The sequence below is a fragment of the Argiope bruennichi genome, chromosome 9, assembly GCF_947563725.1.
Source record: "Argiope bruennichi chromosome 9, qqArgBrue1.1, whole genome shotgun sequence".
NCBI classification, from domain to species: domain Eukaryota; kingdom Metazoa; phylum Arthropoda; class Arachnida; order Araneae; family Araneidae; genus Argiope; species Argiope bruennichi.
The window spans coordinates 124,764,557-124,778,225 of record NC_079159.1 but is presented as its reverse complement, the minus strand read 5'-3'; the positions used below and the strand labels follow the sequence as shown (position 1 = coordinate 124,778,225).

Here is a 13,669-nt window from a genome sequence, read left to right as displayed (position 1 = left end):
AAATATACTGTTAACAAAAAATATTGTTACAAATATACAAAATATATTGTACAAAATATTGTTACAATATACTATTTAATTTTTTTTACTAATTTGTAGAAATTTATGTACATGTTCTTGCCAATTTGATAATTTTCTTCTTTTCCTTTGTTTTTAAAAAAACATTTACAGCAAACTATACCATATTGAATTTACTATCTACAATTCAATTTACTATCTATTCAACATTACCATATTGAATTTACTATCTACAATTAACTTCCAGTTGATAATCTAGATCACACTGATTAATTAGGTCAACAGAATTAAATAGTAAAAGTCTTGAAATAATACTTCTGACTTTTATAGTAAAGTTTAAATCACTTATAGAATTTCTTCAGTTTTTCAAATTTTTGACGTAAAATAATGCTGTACTTTTAAAACTTTCTCGCACATTTGGGGCAGTTAAGCTAGTAAAAAAATTATTATTTCATGCAAAGATTATACAAACACCATTAATTTTTTCTTCTATTTATACTTTTACTACCGTTCTAAAAATCATAAAGCTTTTCTATGTGAACACCATATTTTTCACAAGAAAGAAGTAAAGATGTACAAGGTTAACTGTATATCCTGAGCAAGTTATATAAACTTCATATCCAAAATTATGATGTTAGCATGACAGCTCAAGTAAAGTCACCCATTATATATCTTTTATCTAAAAGTCAGAGATTACTTGAAACTTGCAGTTCCTACTTTCTGCATCTTCATAGGTGTTTTAGGAAGCAATTAGAGCAGCAGATACATTAATAAAAATGGTTTGTAAAATCATAATTTTAATATATTAAAAGTTAAGAATATTTTTCAAAAATAAATTTCTAGTTATTTTTTCAACATACAATGCAATATAATATTTATTATAGAATCTTGAAAACAATTTTTCAAATTCACTAGCAATAGGCACAATTTTTCTAAAATCAAAATTCAATAAACTCCTACTTTAGTTCTGAAATAATTAAAATAATATATTGCCAACAAGAATACAAATATAAACAAAATTTCCAAAACTTTAAAACATCATAAAATGAATGAAATGTTGATAAAAAGATCTTTCTAATATAAAACATATTAAATAAAAATATTTACAAATATAAAACATGTTAAATTACATAAAACATAATCAAAATAGGATGGTTTATTTTTTACTGGGTTATAGGGGGAGGATAAGATTTATCTTGTGCATATGCCGAAATTTAAAATTTTATATTAACTACCTTGGCAATCAACTATTTCGCTGAAAATATTTTATAATTATTTACTTTATGGATAGCTTTAATGTTTATGATTCTTTCATAAATGCATTTTTAAGCATCAAATTATGATAAATATTTGAGTCATGTATTTAAATAGTCTTATATTTTTGAAAATGAATCTTCCTATGGGGTCTAGTTTCATGATATCATACTGCTTTCACATATGAGTAATCTATTTTTTAATTGAAGGTTATCTATTACAGTATTATAACTTCACTTTATTTTTCATATAAAATGTGCAAAGAATAAACTAAATTCTTCTTTAGCATTCAACAATAGGATAAATAATGAGATTAAATATTTCTAAGCAATAAAAAGGTTTTGAATTTCAGTTTAATAATAAAATACATTTTAAAAAATTATGCAGTGTTTATAAATACTAAAATTTAGAAAAGAACTACAAAAAAAAACCCCAAATGGATATAACTAAAAAAACAATTTTTAAATTTTAAAAATGATGTAAAAATTATTTTTCTGCTGTAAAATTTTTGGAAGTGTAATAGTAATCACAAAAGCTGGTTTCTACAACTGCTGCTGTTCCATTATTCTATTCTTACATATTTAACAATTTTTTTTTTTTGCATAATACTTTTTTAAACTGAGTTTTAAAGAGTAGTTTATGTTCTGCACATTGTATATATTTTCTATTTTATATGGATTGTTCAATTCTTATGCCTTTTATAGGATATATTGTTTGTTCTATGTCAATGCATGTTCTATATAGAATTATGTAATAACACTTATTTAAAATCATTCAGCTGCATCATCACATATTCAATTATTAACAAATTTTAACTACAATGCATTCAAAATATAAGATTTCATTCATATGACAATTTTCAAAAATACTTAAATCAAAAAGAAGATTTACAAAGGTTACTTTTTTTCCCATTACACAAAAATCTTCCAATAAACACGAAGAAATCCAGAAATCTACATTAATATATGAATACCAAAAAATTTTGTCCTTTGCAAAGAATGCTAAAATATTTTATTGCTACAAATAACTGGAAATATAAAATCTAAAAGTATTTGATAAGGATATACTAAATTCAAACAGAATTAGCATTACTTATAAAGACTGATACAGAGACACTTTAAAAAGTTTAACTTTAAAAATCAAAATCTTAACTCCAGAACTATTCAGCAGAACATAAACAGTGAGGGATATAGACAAATACTAGACTCTAGGGACAGCACCAAAATTTTGCTCTTAGGGGAAAACATAGGGATTTTCTGATGTTTAGGGAAACTAGCGTCTCAATCGCAACATCTATCCCTATGGGATGGGCGAATCCATCCCAAACCATACTTTCGACAGGTAGGGACGTTTGACCGAGAGGGGCATCAGGGATAAACGTTGTCTTTTAAATGTTGAGTTGTAGCTCAACGCTAGTCGACCGGATGAATGTTTCCATTAATACATCATTTTCAAAACTGGTAATTTACTGATTTTGAAAAAAATTTAATTGTAATATGATAACACTTCTTTACAGAAGAATTTCTGAATAATATGGAAACATATTTTTCATTTACATCTAACGTGCACTATTTCTGCAATAAATAAAAAAGATGTGCCTATTAGAACTTTATATGATTGTATGGATATAATATCTTTATAATCTGAGAAAAAAAAATATTCTGCCAATGTTTATATTTGCCTTTACATTCCCAGAACAGTGTATGCCTATTTTTTTATAATTCCGAAACTTCACATTTCTATTTGTCTTAATATGTAACCTGAACTGAAAAAAAAAATGTATTTTGCTATTTTTAAATTTAAAATATGACATGAGAACATTTCAATTTTGTAATATAAACTAAAAGTTGGATTTTTAAATCATAGACTGTCACAAAAGACATTGACAAATTGAAGTATCTGAAATACATATACTTTAAATAGAATAAGCTTCCTGATATAATCGTTCTGTAGAAGTATTTTCTATATGATTAGAATGTTGTTAATTCAGAATATAAACTCAAACAGAATAAATTTGGAATGGATTTAGAATGTTTTCTGATATTTTGCATTTTCTGCAGTCCCAATTTAAAGATATATATGGCCAATTTTTTTCTGAAATAAAAATCTCATTCCCAAAACTGTATCATGTTCTCATATAAAAACACAATTTAAGACATTATTTGGGAACTTCATATGTTTTACATTTATTTTCAATTAGCCAGTTGCAGTTATTAAAAATAATTATACTATGATAAATTCTTTTTAAAAAGAAAAAAATGAAGGTAAAAATATTGCACACATAGATTTATAGTGTCTCTTTTAGAATGTACTAAGTATTCAAAATCAATTGCAGTATTGGCAATTTGTATCTTTTAACGATAAAATGCGACACATCACATTTTTTAACGATAAAATGCGACACATCACATGATTTGTGAGAAGATATACTAGTGTTTAAAATACTTAGGTAAATTTTTCCTTCTTGTCGCTTTCTTTACTTTATTGATCCTGGAATTGTAATTATGGTAGCTATGTTATTCAGTTGTAATTTTTTTTTTTTTTATATTATGTGTTGTTCTGATTCTTAATAAAGTTTACACATTTTGCTTAGCATTTTATATGTAGTTTATGCATTTAATATGTGTCTATTCATTGCAAAACCCTCTTGATAATGTTAATTCCTTTCATTAAAATTTTACATTGTAAATTAGAGCCAAATATATCAATTCAATAGACAAAAAAAAAAAAAAAAAAAAAAAAAATTCAATTTAGTTACTTGGTAAATAATTTGCTATTTTTATTATTTGATTTTTGAAAGTTATATAGTAAAATATTCTACGTCCAAAGCATCTCCTATTATGCAATATCAATGTTTGTTGGACTAACTTGGTTAAATATTCATGTATAAATGTTTTTCATTGTTAGTCTTATAAATTATGAGAATTACCTATATAATTCAGTAAATAAATAGCAGATTGTAGTTATTTTTTTTAATCACTAACCACTTACCAAAGAAATTTTTAGCAGGCATTCAGCAAAGTGTAGCTTTATGGGTACCAATCTGTAAATATTTTTACTATATTCTTTAATACTGTACATTTCTATATTTTATGTGAATAAATATTTTTCCTATACCTATAGCACAATTTTGAGAATTATATATATAATGCACAATATACATCACAATGGTTCCAATGCTAATTGAGAGTATATTATCTATGCTTATCAGCCATTCATATTTTAATTTCCTTAATGATTTCGAAGCAAACCTAATGAAAACAAATATATCATTTTCTTAACTGCCTCACAAAAATGAGCTGTTATGTAAATATTTAAAACAAGTTTTAATCAAATTACTTTCATTCTGTTTCCTTGACTTTTCCGACTTGCTATAACTTTGTTTCTAGAGTGTCCATCCAACTTTATTTTGTGTTTATTATTTTTTATTGTAAAAAAATAAAATAAATAATATAAAATTATAGAAATATAATATTTCTTCTCATAGAAAAGAACATTTTTATATAAATACTAATAAAAAAATGGAAATAACTATTTTCATTATATTTTTTTAATTTGTATTTTTTTCTGCCTCTTAAAGTCAATAAGTTTTTCAAATGATGAAATATATTGTATGCTTTTGAAAAACTATTTATAATAAAACTACAATGCTATATTTTTTAATAATTAGATACAATATACCAATGGAGAAACTAAATTGCATTTGAAATTTTAAAAAAATTTGCCTTGAAAAATGTAGATTCATTTGTATATTAAGTAAAAAAAGTATTTCATTTCTTATTCTATATTGAATAAAGATAATAAAAAAAAGTTGTTTGCAATAGAAAGTTTATAAAATGTTATTATTTAAATTTATTAAATTAAAAATTTCTATAAAATATCTATTAACTATCATTGATGATCTATTAGCTATCATCAAATTTATTCAATTCTCGAGAGCTGAAGTTCTACAGATTCACTAGTTTATTTAGCATAATTATAATATATAAACCAAAATACGTTTGTAACATTTAACCAAATAACAGAATTGCAAGTCATCATGCACAGAGTTGTCGTCTGTAGTATTTATGATTTATGTAAATATCTTTGTCTGCATTATCTAATCCATAAAAAAAAAAAAAAAAAAAAAAATATTGTATCATATGCATATTTTTTTTTTTTTTTTAGTATTACTATATTTAACTATTTTATTTTAATACATTGTAAGGATAAAAATGGAATCATTTTTTTATCCACCCCATACATAACTTGCTTCAACGAATGAATAATAAAACATTTAATTATAAAAAAAAAGTGTAACAAATATATTTATATACTAATAATAAAGTTGAATGTGTGTGTTTTGGCACTTTACAAGCCAAATTTTTGACACATATGTAGAATGGTGGACGTGTGCACCTTGGACCGATTTTTTGGAAATTTTAATTAATATTTTAAGCTGAAATTCGCCGTTTTTCCACGATAATTTCCAAAAATATCACTGCACAAACATAAATTTTACATTGTTTGAAATTTTTTTAATTATATCAATGAATTGTAGAATGAATATTTGCTTTTTTTGAAAATATTCCCCCCCCCTACATTTAATGTTACATTATTACCCTGAAATCCAAATCGTTTTCATTATTTCATCATGTAGTTAATCGCATGGTTTTCGCCCATTATTGAAAGTCAAGTAGAGAAGTATTATACTTAATATCTGAGCAATTTATAAAACAAATAGAAAAAGTGAAGCTACAATACCTCAAATTTAGAAGATAGATGAAAGGGTTATTTACATTTTCAACAGCCCCATGATGTCAAGTAACAGTCTCAATCAGAAAAGTTTAAGATCACAATACACAGAGTAAATAAGAATAATTAAGTAAGTCAGTTAAAATCACAATTTTAATGCTAAACTATTTGATAGACTCATTGATATGAAGTTATATCTAAAAACAAATACAACCAATATTCCTGGTGAACAAGCTGGTCACCTGATGTGACAAATATGAATATATATACTATGAAATACATAACAGAATGATGGAACAGACAATAACAAATATGAAAACAATATCATGTTTTAATATTGCATAGTATTCCATCGTCCTTTATTAATCCATTTTCTGTTTGTTTCATTACATAATATTTTTGTAATGAATATATATTCCTTTTTATTATATTTAACTTTATTACATATTAAACATTTTACCATTTGTGAGCAATGTCAGTTAAATGGACTACATCTCAAAAAACAGTTTGCTTCTGTAGGCTCTTCTAAATTTAGCTTTTAGTTTTCCTTGTTGTGATTCAAGTGAACTTGCTAATCATTATTTAATTCTTTTTATCATAATTTCATATTTGGTAAGGATATCTTTGTATTTTATTTGATAAACAGTAAGATGAGAATCTAATTTTGTCATTATTTTGTTGTTAAAACTGTAGAAGCTTTAGTAATGTGTAAACTTGCACTATCATTTTAATAAGATGATAAGATTTAGATGAGAAAAATTTTGACAAATCAAATAAAACCTTTCTCATGATAAGGATTATATATATTATAACTATTTCTTTTTATGATTCTTATAAGGAAACCAACCAAGATTTTTCAAATAAATTAATAAGTATTGCAATTATTCACAAAAGGAAGATAACACGATTACTTCATTCCCAAACACTGTAAATATGATTTTATGTCACAGAACAACAATCTGAAAAAAATTACCATGAACACATTTATTTACATTTTATAGCTCTATAAAGCTAACAATCGATACATTTTTATTTTTCATCACTCTAAAAACTGCCTAGTTATGACATTAACTTATTAAAGGTTAGTCAAAACATTGTGTAATACAGTCCTATATATTATTTATTTTCTTTAGTTTTTATTTCATATGTTGATTCATTTGTTTATATTATACTGTTAAATCAATAAGAATTTGATATTTGACTATATTTCTATTTTGCCAAGTGTTATTGCTTAATTCAACATTAGCTTGTTATTTAATTATAGAATTTTCAGGATATTATATTCATACTCCTAAACATGAAAAAAATAACTGCTGGATGATTTAGCAGGTAAAATTAATTCTTTCCTAACTATAATTTTTTTGCTCCAATTTTTACTTTTCTTAAATGAATTCTTAAAACTTCATTTCGCCATATTTCAAAAAAATTGTGTAATTAAACTACAGGGTGACCATAAAATAACTTTCCCCATTTGGAGGCATCTACAACTAAATAGAATGAAGCCAAATTCCACTAACCCACTTTAAAAAAGTTTTCACATGGAAACATATTGGTGCTACTAGAAATAGAACATGTGACATGCTGAACATTCAAGCTTTCTATATTTGTATAATATATTAGTTCAATATCACTTCTGTTTCAGTTATTAAATGGAAAATTTAACGGTTTCCTCTTTTAAAAATAGAGATTTATTCCTTTCCTATATTCAGAATGTCAGTGACAGGCTGCAATATTGTGAATATTCTGAACATCTTTTTATCAAAAAGACTATTATATTAATCTTTCAAGAATATTTATATTTTGAAATATACTGAGGAAGCTGCAAGTATGAACATGAAACTCTTTATAGCATGATTTCTTAATAACTAGAAAAACAAACCCTAATTTAAAGAAAACCAGTATTAAAAAAAAAACTCATATCCTCCAAAACATTTGCAGGGAGTTACATTTTAATAATTTTATGTAATTGAATATAATCTTATACTTGTCATCAGAAAATTGAATTTAAATAGTCCTATGTTAAAAAAAATCACTATATAAAATACAATTCTTTGCAACTTTAAATTGTTAACAAACATTATTAAAATGTATTTTTCAAATAATACTAATTGAACTAATAAAATAACTTCATCAAATGAAAATATTTTAAGTATATATACAATTGTGTCATAATTTATGTATGACTAATTTGTTACAAAAGAATTTAAATTATCAATAAAACATGAATTAAAAATAGTTTTATTTCATGCATTAAAAAGGTTCATATTTTTATAGCTCATTTAATGAGATTTATCTGTTAAGTAATAAAACTCAATTTGTTTTATTTATTGAGAAGAGGAAAATAACTTGTAATAATAAAAATTTTAGAAATTTATAATATAGTAAAATAAATCTCAATCAAACATTAATAAAATCAGAATCCATTTAAGAAAATTGTTTCTTGAATAAAGGCTTGACTTGATATACAATAAATATTACAATATATACCTACTCAACATGCTATGTCTATTATTACACTATTATCCCTGAGTAGGAAATAAACTTTGTGATAAAGTTGTTTTTACAGTAAGCACTTTATAAAATTATTTTTCTAAATTTATGTAAAAGTTGTTTTACTTATTTTTTTAATAATAATATTTTACTTATTTTTTAAAGATGACCTAGATCATTAAGTTTTGGTTATATGTCTTCTACTCACAAAACATGTTTGTTACAGCTTCACGCCGATAGATGGCGTATCTGTCGAGTACAAAGTTCTGTTAATTCCTTTTTTGTATCAGAACGTAGAGAGTGTAAGAACGATTCTGAGAGGAGACGAGGCATCCAACTGTGAGAGGTGTCCTAATCTGTAACAGTCTACATGAAGTGGCACAAAAAATGCGTCCGAAATAAAATGGTGTTCACCAGAAAGAAATGAGTAATTATTTGAAGAGAATTACATTAAGTGGTCCGTCGACTACGCAGTATTGAACCATCGAGAGTTTTGAGAAGTCGGCAAGTGCTTCTGTTTTGCCGCGTGTGTTTATTTGATATTGTTCTCAGTGAATTCTGAATCCTTAGAGTGATCTTCAATAGATATAAAGTGTAAATTCCTATGATTGGATTATTGTGTCCGTTTTGGTTTCAGGGTAACTGTGAGTATACTTTAGTTTTCCAAATTTATGTATTAGTTCCGTTTTTATGAGTTGCATATATTCAGAGTTCTCTTTTCAAAATGCTTTCAAAACTTGAAAAGAGTGAATTAATTGAAGTTGCCGAGGAACTAGAAATTAATATTCCTGCAGGTGCCAAAGTAGTTACTATTAAAGATTTAATTGAAAAAAGCGAGATCTATGAATATAATTATGAATTCGTAAAAACTGTAGTTGAGTCAATAATTGATAGGAAAAAAGATTACTAGAAAAATGAAGCACAGAAACTAGAATTGGAAAAACTTAAACTCGCGCAATTAGAAAAATACGAGAAAAATGAAGCACAGAAAGTAGAATTGGAAAAACATAAACTCGCGCAATTAGAAAAACAACTTGAGCTTGCGAATTTACAAAAAGATGTAACACAAAAGGTTAATGTGACAAATAGCGATTCTGATTCTAATTTTAGCTTAGAAAGTTTAATAAAAAGTGTCAAAACTTTAACTATGCCAGTTCCTACACGAGCAGAGTCGTATAATTTATTTTTCCAATCGCTTGAAAGAGCTTTCAAAACCAAAAATGTCCCAGAACAATTCAAATCAGAAATCCTATTAAATATTTTAGGCGAAAAAGTTACCAATTTAATGATATATTTAAATGAAGAAGAATTGTGTATGTATGACAAATTAAAAGAATTAGTGTTAAAAGAATTTCAGTCCACCCCACAAGAAGTTTTAAATAATTTCCGTAAAGCGAAAAAACGCCCAAACGAAAGCTATATCCAGTTTGCATCGCGACTTAGTGCAGCCTTTGATTATTATTGTCAATTAAGAAAGGTAAATGATTTTAAGGGAGTTTGTGAACTCATGGTTTCCGAAAAAATATTTGATTCATTAGATCGTGAACTACAAATTCATATTGGCGTGAAACAAGGAGAATCTTGGTATGTGCCATCAGATTTGGCCAGGCATTGCGATATTTATGTATCGTCAAAATTCAAAAATGATAGTAATGTGTTTTCACGACCGCAAATTGTAAACCAGTCTCAAAAATATCGTAAAGAATACAGTCCACAAAAAGCATTTGTATCGGAAGTTGTGTACTCCGAAATGTGTAATTTGTAAATCTAATGAAAATCATTCTCTGAATGTATGTCCTGTGTTCAAAAATATGCTTGTTAATGAGAGAATAGAAGTCGTTAAAAATAAGCAATTATGTTTTAATTGTTTAAATCACCATAAAATTGCTAACTGTTATTCAAAATCCAGTTGCTCCATTTGCAAAAAACGACATAACACTCTTTTGCACTTGGGAAATACTCAAAGCGAAACTGAAACTCGCTCGCAAAATGCTAACGCGGGATTAAATCCAAGGTCAAATGTATTCGTTCCGCGAATTAAAAATCCTAGTCATAATTCTTCACAACTGACGAATGAGTCACCTGCGAACAGTACGCATTCATTCACTGCTACCAACTTAAATCTAAACAAAATGGTTTTATTAAGTACTGCAAATGTAATGATTCAAAATAATGTAGGAATGTTTATGAGTGCACGTGCGTTACTGGATGTTGGTAGTATGAGTCATTTCATTTCAAAACGTTTAGCCGATAAACTGAATTTGAAAAAAGAAAGACGAAACATTGTGGTTTCTGGACTAAATCAATCTTCTTCTGTTATTAACTGGATCGTAAAAACAAAAATTTCGAACGTTAGCGGAAGCTTTGAAAAGGGAATTGAGTTATTGGTAGTGCCGCATATAACAGATTGTATCAACTCGAAACAATTTGACATTGATACGCTAGAATTAGATAGTTTCAATTTAGCGGATGTGAGTTTCAATGAACCTGGAGAGGTGGATATTTTATTAGGTGCCCAAATATTCTATGAACTTTTAAGATCGGGTCAAATTAGGTTTCCGGGAACAGACATTGTTTTTCAAAATACTGTGTTTGGGTTTGTTGCTACCGGAAGTGTTCCAATAGAAAACGAAACTACTGTTCATTGTGGGTTGGTAATAGAAGATTTGGATGCAAATTTAAGGAAATTTTGGGAAATTGAAGATGTTGAGGGGGATAAATTACAAAATGATGAGAGTTTAATATGTGAAGATCATTTCATGAAAACACATTTCAGAAATGACGATGGAAGCTATGTTGTTAAAATGCCGTTTAAAATAGACCCCCCATGTTTAGGCGAATCAAAACACATTGGTACTAAAAGATTTAATTCACTTTGGCAACGTTTGAAGAGAGAACCAGAGTATAGGCAACTATACAGCGAATTTTTAACTGAGTATGAGAATTTGGGGCATATGCAGGCAATTTGCGAAACTCCAAGGTATATTATGCCTCATCATGGCGTTTTTAGGCCAGAAAGTAGTACTACAAAATTACGCGTTGTTTTTAACGCATCAGAGGCAACGTCATCTGGACAATCGCTTAATGATAATTTGTATTCAGGATCTGTTGTCCAAGATGATTTGTTTGCTATTTTGTTGAGATTTCGAAAACATTCTATAGTTTTCACCGCCGATATAAAAAAGATGTATCGTCAAATTTGGATACATCCAGATCAGTGTGATTTACAATGTATTTTATGGAAGGATTTAGAGGAAGAGAATTTACGTGTATTTAAGTTGCTCACTGTTACCTACGGAACCAAATGCGCTCCTTACTTGGCAACCAGAGTACTAAAACAATTATGTTGTGATGAGCAGAACAACTATCCTTTAGCCGCTGCTGCTGGCAAAGATTTTTACGTCGACGATATACTCAGTGGTACCGAGGATTTATCTTCTGCCATTGAACTACAAAACCAGTTAATACAATTGTTAAAATCAGCTGGTATGGAGCTTCACAAATGGAGCTCAAATAATCCTGTTTTGTTACAAAATGTACCAACGTCGGACCGAGAATACAATTTCGATAACCCCAACTCAGCAACTTTAAAAACTTTGGGATTACAATTCAATCCTGAAAAGGATACATTTAGTTTTAGTGTTCAAAAAATTGTGAGACCTGCAACAAAAAGAACAATGCTATCGGACATATCCAGATTGTTTGATCCTTTAGGCCTCTTAGGACCTTTGATAATCACAGCGAAGATGTTCTTGCAGAAGTTGTGGATTTTGAGAATTGATTGGGACGATGAAGTTCCCTTACACTTAAATAGAGAGTGGGAAAAATTTAGTTCTGAATTGAGTCAATTGAAAAATGTAAACATAGATCGTCATGTGTTATGTTCTAAAGTTCTGAAAGTAGACCTGATAGGCTTCGGAGATGCTTCGAAAAATGCATATGGTTGTGCTGTCTACACCAAGTCTTTGTCAAGGTCTGGTGAGATAAAGGTGTCACTCTTATGCAGCAAATCTCGAGTGGCTCCCATCAAAGAAATTAGTATCCCACGTTTGGAGCTGTGTGCAGCGGATTTGCTTTCCAAGCTTACCGTTAAGGTTCTGTCATCCTTGCAACTAGACATTGATGGAGTACATTTGTACTCGGACTCCACTGTGGTGCTTGCTTGGATCAAAACTCCACCTACATCGTTGAAAACTTTTGTGGCTAATCGAGTCGCTAGGATTCAAGAGTATACTAAGAACTTCCAATGGCATTATGAAAATACTGCTGAGAATCCTGCGGACTTGATATCACGAGGAGTTTTCCCTTCAAAGATCCAACAGTTGGACATTTGGTGGAATGGACCGTCTTTTCTTTCATCTAGTAGCTGTCCAAACTTCAATGACGATCCTGGTGTCTCAGATGATGAATATCTTCTTGAGGTGAAAAGAACTGCAAGGAACTCTGAACTGAATAATGATCCTATGATTAATCTTTCCATTTGTAATACTCCTAGTTTTTTACAGTGCATATTAGATATAAGTAATAATTATAGTAAAATTGTTCGTATTTTAAGTTATGTTTTCAGGTTTGTCAAGAACCTAAAAGAAGCAGTGAAGACAACAGGTCCACTGAATGCTGAGGAATTGAACTATGCAGAGACATTTTTAATTAAAAATGTCCAAATCCAAGAGTTTGCCAAAGACGTCAGTAGTCTCCAAAAACACCACTGTGTGCCTCCTGGTAGTAAATTAAAAACTTTGAATCCTTTCTTGGATTCTAAAGGATTGTTAAGAGTCGGAGGACGGTTGGGTAATAGTAATTTTAATTTTAATAAAAAGCATCAAATAATTTTGCCAAAAAGCCATAGATTAACTTTAATTATAATAGAACATTTTCATAATAAATATTTACATGTTGGTGCTTCTTCCTTGCTATATCTTGTTAGAGAAAAATTTTGGCCTCTAAATGGACGTAATAGCTGCAGAAAAATCGTTCATCAATGTATCATTTGTTTCAAGGCCCAACCAATTGCACCTTCTCAAATCATGGGGAATTTGCCCAAGGAAAGAGTGTCTCCAGATTTTGCTTTTAATTGTGCTGGTGCGAATTTCTGTGGGCCGTTTTATATTAAGAATAAGGCTCAGCGTAAAGGTGCTTTACAAAAAATTTATATTTGTATTTTTGTATGTTT

General features: G+C 28.0%; 1 protein-coding gene across 2 annotated transcripts in view; it reads right to left on the bottom strand.

Moving 5' to 3' along the window:
• Positions 1–2,502, bottom strand: part of LOC129983842 (probable aminopeptidase NPEPL1) — a 38,968-nt gene extending 36,466 nt beyond the window's left edge. Inside the window, exon 1 of one of the 2 annotated variants that reach the window (XM_056093502.1) lies at positions 2,365–2,502. Coding sequence is in view for 1 of the 2 variants with exons in the window: in XM_056093501.1 (XP_055949476.1) it covers positions 2,173–2,184 (12 nt within the window). In the remaining variant the exon portion in view is untranslated. Of the gene's footprint in view, positions 1–2,172; positions 2,319–2,364 lie in introns of those variants that run through there. The other variant, XM_056093501.1, reaches the window with a different exon arrangement.
• Between the last annotated feature and the right edge of the window lie 11,167 nt (positions 2,503–13,669).